The sequence below is a fragment of the Cariama cristata genome, unplaced genomic scaffold (genome assembly GCF_000690535.1).
Source record: "Cariama cristata isolate BGI_N322 unplaced genomic scaffold, ASM69053v1 scaffold18541, whole genome shotgun sequence".
In the NCBI taxonomy this organism is placed as follows: Eukaryota; Metazoa; Chordata; class Aves; order Cariamiformes; family Cariamidae; genus Cariama; species Cariama cristata.
The window spans coordinates 1-6635 of record NW_009601180.1 but is presented as its reverse complement, the minus strand read 5'-3'; the positions used below and the strand labels follow the sequence as shown (position 1 = coordinate 6635).

General features: G+C 53.2%; 1 protein-coding gene across 1 annotated transcript in view; it reads right to left on the bottom strand.

Annotated features, from left to right (window-relative positions):
• Positions 1-4131, bottom strand: part of PRRG3 (proline rich Gla (G-carboxyglutamic acid) 3 (transmembrane)) — a gene marked incomplete at its 5' end in the record, with an annotated part of 5358 nt that extends 1227 nt beyond the window's left edge. The window contains one exon of the mRNA XM_009710370.1: positions 4089-4131. Coding sequence (XP_009708672.1) covers positions 4089-4131 — 43 coding nt within the window. The remainder of the gene's footprint in view (positions 1-4088) is intronic.
• Between the last annotated feature and the right edge of the window lie 2504 nt (positions 4132-6635).

Genomic DNA, 6635 nt, shown 5'->3' with positions numbered 1-6635 from the left:
ATTCCTGGCCCCCAAGAACACTGCAACACACAAGGCAGAGACATGGTGAGCAGGGACAACCCCACACTTGGCCTCTGCCCAGCCAGGCTTTCCCACTTGGCTTCCCACAGGATTTTGGTGATACAGGCAACCCAAACACCAAAAGTCCAGGGCTACAATTCAGTTAGCACAGCAGAGTGCCCACTGGGGTCTGCCCAGAGATGTACAGCACCAGGAACATCCTTCCAGCAGGGCTGAGATGCTCGAGACATCAGAAGCAGTAGCTGACCATGCAGGGCAGCTGAAGAAGAGGCAGAAGGCTCCAAAAAGAGTTGTTTTCAACCTCCAGCCCTTGACGGGATTTCACCTTGCTGCCCCTTTGCTGCAGGGCAAGCAAGACCCCACAGGGCTGGGATGCAGAGCCAGGCCTCTCTGCCAAGACATGAGGCCAGCACCAAGACGGACTCACAACAGAGAGTGCACTGTGCATCATTCCACAGTCCCCCATGCGTCAGCCCAGAGCCTCCTCTCTTGCTTCACACCTCCACAGCCCATGCTGTGCAGTCATGCAAGCTCAGGTGGCTTCAGGGACTCCGTTCAGGTCCACAGGGGGTCATGAGTCAGATACTGAAAGGGGCTTGAGCAGCCTCTCCTCACATGGCATCACATTCTCATCCCTACTGCATTTTGGCCTCACAAATCTTCCTCTGCTCCCAAAGCCTGGGAGACTCTATGTTGCCCACATCAGATCTCCCCACAGAGCATGCTGTCAGGAAGCCAGACTGAGCAGGAACAGCACCTTCCTGCCTGCAAAAGACACAGTCCTTTCAAAACCTCTCCTCTCATGTTCTGTAGGAGGGAGACCTCCATGGGGTGCAGACAGCAAGTACCTACTAGGACCTGCAGCAGCACAGGAGAGGCAAAGAAGCTGTAGCCCAGAAACCAGAAACTCCACACAAACCACGATCCTTCCAGGATCCAAACAGCCCACGCACGCATTTTGTAAGAGAGTTTCCGTAATGCAGCTCAACACACTCAGCTGTAGGCTGGCACCCTCTTCTCCCATCAAGCCACATAATCATGCTGCTTCCCTTGAGGAAGATGAATCGGTTCAGCTGGCTGATCCACAGAAACCGATTTATCTCCTTCACCCTCAGGCTCAGTCTTCCATTGGATCAACCAGATGAACCAACTCACACTGCAGCAACATCAACAGATGCAGGACAAGGAGGCAAGGGAACAGTCAGAGTCTCCCAATAGATCAGCTTGCCTGTAACACAGAAATACTCCTTCAATAAGGAGCTTGCTGAAGATCAAATGTAACAGTTAGTGAAAAGCTACCAGCTTCTTTCATTAGGAGCCTTTTATCAGAGAGACTGGCAGGTTTCCTTCTCCTTTACTTTCCATGCGTCCTGCTCCTAAAACAATACAGCAAGGTATTTGTGAGAGTATTTGTAAATATCAAGGCAGGGACAAGATCATGGCATAAGGAACTACTACTGTGCTACACCATCCCATGCTTGGAGGCACTGTGCTCTTTTTGTGCTGTGTAGGTGCATTTTCCCCCGTGATTTATTAATAGCTTGCTTCAGTGAGAGAGTTTGTAGAGCGCTGAACCACTGAGGTGTGAATGAAGAGCAGCATGAATGATGTGAGTCAGAGACCTTCCCTCAGAATCGACTTTATTATGCAAAACTTTTTGTTGTTGTTGTTTTTTTACAAGGACAACCAAAAAAGTGTTTTCAAGAGGCACAGAAGGCATCTTGCAGGAGGGCAGGGATCAGCTTGCCTCAACTTTCACAGTAGAGGAGGGCTATCCTGGCTAGAGAGGGAGCAGGTTGGCAGGCTGACCTTGTCTTGAGTCATTCCAGAATGAGATGAAATTTTACAAAGACACCATCCGTTTCGCAAGTGTCCCATCCTTTGCTGGAGAAGTCTGGCCTCACCTCCTTTGCCTCCCACCTTGATCAGGCTGCAGTATCAACTCTCCTCAGCACTTGAGTCTGAGCCTCTTCCCAACTTGCTCAGCACACCTTGGAGCAACAAGCTTGGCTGCAGATCTCACCGTCAGGGTTCTCCATCCCTGCAGACACCAGTCACTTGACCCCTTCCCTGCTTTGCCGTGCTGAACTGGCTGAAATAAAAACACACAGGCAGGCAGGTATCACAAGCAATGCCCTGACTGAAAGCATGCTCCGATGGAGGTGTGTGCCTCTTCCCACATCCAATTTCCCTCAGGGACCTAGAAATGGCAGAAGAGCAGAAACTAAGTCACTGCTCCCTCCTCTCTTTTACACGGAAAGTGCAAAGAGCTCCCATGTGTCTGGGGACCAGAGCAGGAAAACCAATGGCCTTTAGGAAACAAAAGCCTTGCCAACTCTCATCTCCAGGCTAGATCCCCAAGTGATGTGAAGAGCAGACAGCTAAGCAGGTACTGTCCCCAAAGTGCAGGGCAGAGGGGACTTCCCAAGGCTCAGAGCCTTCTGCCTCTCCAAGTCTCCCTACACCAGCTGGAGAACCGGTGCTCAGGAAAGACCAGAGTTTTAGGCAGGGGGAGCAGGAGCGAGGGGTGGGTTCACTGCATCCCTGCTGGGTTTCCTGAGGTGCTGCTGGCCCCCGGTGGCAGGCAGGCTTGGCCACACCACCACCCCACAGTTCTGCTGCCCAGCTTCTGGGGACACCCCCAGGGCTGCTTCTGTGCAGAATGACATGCTGTGTCTGCGGAGGGACAGCCAGGGCTGCACGCTGCTGGAGAGCCCATGGTGGTGAACATGCTGACCACCACATCCCCCTCCTGCAGGTCAGGGTCACCACAAAGGGGACTGCTTGGCAGGGGACACTACCACCATAGGGGACACCTCCCACAACCAGTAAGTGCTGGTAAGCCAGCACCTGAGCTCTGGGAGGGAGAAAAGGCAGCAGTGGAGGAAGGCAGGGACCCAGCTGGGTACCCTCTTCATTAACAGAAGATTAAAACTGCCTTTTAAAAAAACTGCCTGTAGATCTCCGCTCCCTCCCCCGCCTAGCACAGCATAGATAATGAAAGAAGGCATACCTGTCATCCCTGGGGTCCTCCTCCTGCCCAGCGTGGCCATGGCCTCCACCTTCATAGCTGGCTCCAGTAACACGCCGAGCAAATGCCGAGATCCCAGTCAGATCTCTACATCTCCCTGTTCACAACTGCCGTCCTTCTTGAGCTCCCATCACATCACTGCATGCAGCCTCCATGCAGGCTGCCCAGAAGAGTGAGGAGGGAGGGTTGAGTCTAGCTCTTTACAGACCACACATCATCCTCCACCCTGCACCCTTGCCAGCCTCAGCCCAGCTTTAGCTGCTGGCCTCAAGCAGCCCCATCTGCCAGGCGCTCCTTCAGACACCAAGATGCAGCGAGCTCCTGGTGGGGCTGAGTTAGGCAGCTGCCCACAGAGTGGCACACAGAGCCCCAGTGAGGAGGGAGGGTTGAGTCTAGCTCTTTACAGACCACACATCATCCTCCACCCTGCACCCTTGCCAGCCTCAGCCCAGCTTTAGCTGCTGGCCTCAAGCAGCCCCATCTGCCAGGCGCTCCTTCAGACACCAAGATGCAGCGAGCTCCTGGTGGGGCTGAGTTAGGCAGCTGCCCACAGAGTGGCACACAGAGCCCCAGTGCCACCAGCCACAGAGGCTACAACGCAGTGTGGTCCCCAATTTGGGCAGCTCATGGGACGCTAGTCATGGGCCATGAGGAGCACCATTGCTGGGAGATGTCAGCGCAAACCAGCAAGCCCTGCAGAGGAGCAAGTCAGTTCAAAGAGCCTCAGGGAGGCCTGCCTTGCACAGCAAGCATCACGCAAATTAAGAAATGCTGCAGCACATGGGGAGTCCCAGAGAGGTCAGCCCTTCAGCACCTCCTCTCAACTCCCCCATGCACAGGGGAGAGAGAAGCACAAGTCAGGCCAGACCTCAGACCTCATCCAGGGATAACAGCCGATGGCATCTGCTCCTCGCAGAGAATAACACCCCCCAAAAAGCACAGGCACTTCTTCCTTGAGAGGTGGCTGCCAAACATCCCCCTTCTCTCGTCCAGCACCACCACCACCACCTCTCCGTCTTGACTGGGGAACACTTACTTGCCATGCTGCCCCACTCGGCTACAAGGGGGGTCCTGCCCACCTGCAGGGAAGAAAACAGGAGAGTCACTGACAGCTTAAATCTCACCCCCTGAAGCCCAAGACCTCCATTGCCCAGGGTCAGATTCATGCAGAAAGCAGGGTGCTGTCTGGTGGACCCACGACATTCCCAGCCAAGCAGTGCCTCTTCAAAAAGACAAGAACTCACACCACCTCCCCACTCATTGCATGGTTGGAGGGACTGGAGGGGCTCAGGGCACCCTCAGCTCTCTGACAGCCTAGGGCAGGTCTCTGCCATACTTGTGCTGCACCAGCACAGGGTGGGCCAGGGCCCTGCCCAAGAAGCCCAGACGGCTGCAGACAAGCAAAGTAGGAAGAGAAGAACTGGATGAAGGAAAGTTCCCATATCTCGTCAGCAGATGAGATGACCTGCATGTCAGAAGCTGCTGGGAGCAGCCTGGTGCTCTTCCCTTCCACAAGAGATTGATGGATACAGGTAAAGCAGTCATCCTGCTTTAAATCAACTTCACAGCCATGCCAGTTCTCACTTCCACAACTCCTACCCACAATCTGCAATAAACAGAGCCACACTGTTTTCTCCACTGCCATGAAGATGACTACACAGAAGGAAAGAAAAGGATATGCATCTCCTAAAGGTTGCTGGGCCAAGCTAAGCGCAGCAGCAAGAGTGAGAGAACTCCCGCACACCCAGGACAACAGTTCTCCAACTGGAAAAGCACCTTTTGTGTTTCAAAAGCAAAACCAAACTAAATAAAACCCCACAAGAGTGAAACAAAGTCCTACAGAAGCAGAGTATATCCCACTCTCTTCACAGGAAGAGTTCCACTCTTTTGTTTTTCATGCTTCGTCTTCTCCCTGTGCTTGATGCCCCATCAATCAGATTATCCTAGGCAAACTCATCTCCTCTTGCCTTGTGTGACACCTTGCTGTGGCAAAGCCACAATTCCGTCAGGAGACAGAGGGGACAGGACTAACCAGCTCCTACAAGGATTTACTGCGGATGAAGGAGCAAACATGGTTAGAAACAACAGGAACTAAACCACATGCTGATTTTAGGTCCAGGACTTCAGAGTTATCCCAAAACCACTTGAATTGACTCAGCTGGAGAGAGGTCAGGGACAGCACAGAGCTGTGCTGGGCTAGAAATGCATTTCTCATTTCACGTAAAAGACAGGCATCCGGACACACAGAAGGGCTGATGCGCACCACCACAGCAGGCACTACCACACCTCACCAACAGCCACCTTCTCAGTAAATCTAGCACCTCTCCCTGCCAACATCAGGTTTCGTGTGGCTTCTGAGATTCCTGCACCAAAAGTGGCAAGAGGCCAAGCAAGCCTGGAGCTGTCTCCAGAGGCAGAAAGCAACTTCTTTGCAACAGTTTGGGAAACTCAGATTGCAAACCTGAGTCTGGAGTTTAAGCAGGAGTGAGGGAAAGCAGCAGAGCACCAGAATTACATGGGAGGTGTCTGCCAGCTCCTGCACCCCGCAGCCTGAGGCCTCTTCTTGAGAAATTGCACATCCAACCCCACTTCTCTAAGCCATCCTCGGGGATGTGAGAATAGCTGAAAGGCCTCCAGATCCATGCATTCACCCTAGGCTGCATCAGCTCTGAGCAGGGACCACCCAACCTGCTTTTGTTTTCATCAGTTTTTACGAAGACACCCAAACCCACAGGATAAAACAACGCATGGCATAGAAAACTTGCCATAGTTTCCACACAAAACCTCTGTATTGCTTGTTGTTATAGGCATCCTCCCCCTTTGACAGACAAGAGAACAGAGATGCAGAAATAAGGATATTCAAGACCAGATTTGTCAGGATCCCCAGCTCCATAACCCACATCATATATCAGGCAACACGTGTAATGCGTGAGGAAGATTTTATCTTTAACTTTTTTTCCAAGTACCTGTGCCAATGCACCCAGTGTCATAGCTCAGAGATGGTTTATTCTAGTCCAACAATAAGCCAGGTCTACACAAGCCTACAAGCACAAGTGATGCCTGAGAGAAGGGCAGACATCCCAGACACTTATTTTTATTTCCACGTGCAAATTCCTAACCATCTCCCCTGGCTTCAGCGAGCAGGGAAAGCTGGACCACAGCACGCACTGATGCCAAGGCGAGCAGCATCCCTCCTGCCTCCGCACAGCCACACAAGCCAAGAGAAGCCTGAAGCTGAAGGCTGACCTAGCAGACGCCCCCCCAGTCCCAGTCCCCCCCCCCGGCTTCCCAACATGCGTTCGCCTCCTCTATAAATACCCCATCGATAGGAGGTTGCTAAGGCAACCGTGAGGAGGCGCAAGGGATGCAGCCGTGAGAGTGAGGATGCTGCAGTCACACATTCGTGTCTCCCCCGGGCTCCCCCCATCTCTGCCCCCGCTCCTGTCACCGATGCCAAAGGAGGAAATAGTGCTGGTAAAATATGTTGCGTGTGCGATGCTGGCCTCCCACAGACCTCGAGAGGCCATGGGGGGCACACTGGGAGGCTGCACCTCCTTGCCAGGCTGGGGGGCACCAGTAGGGG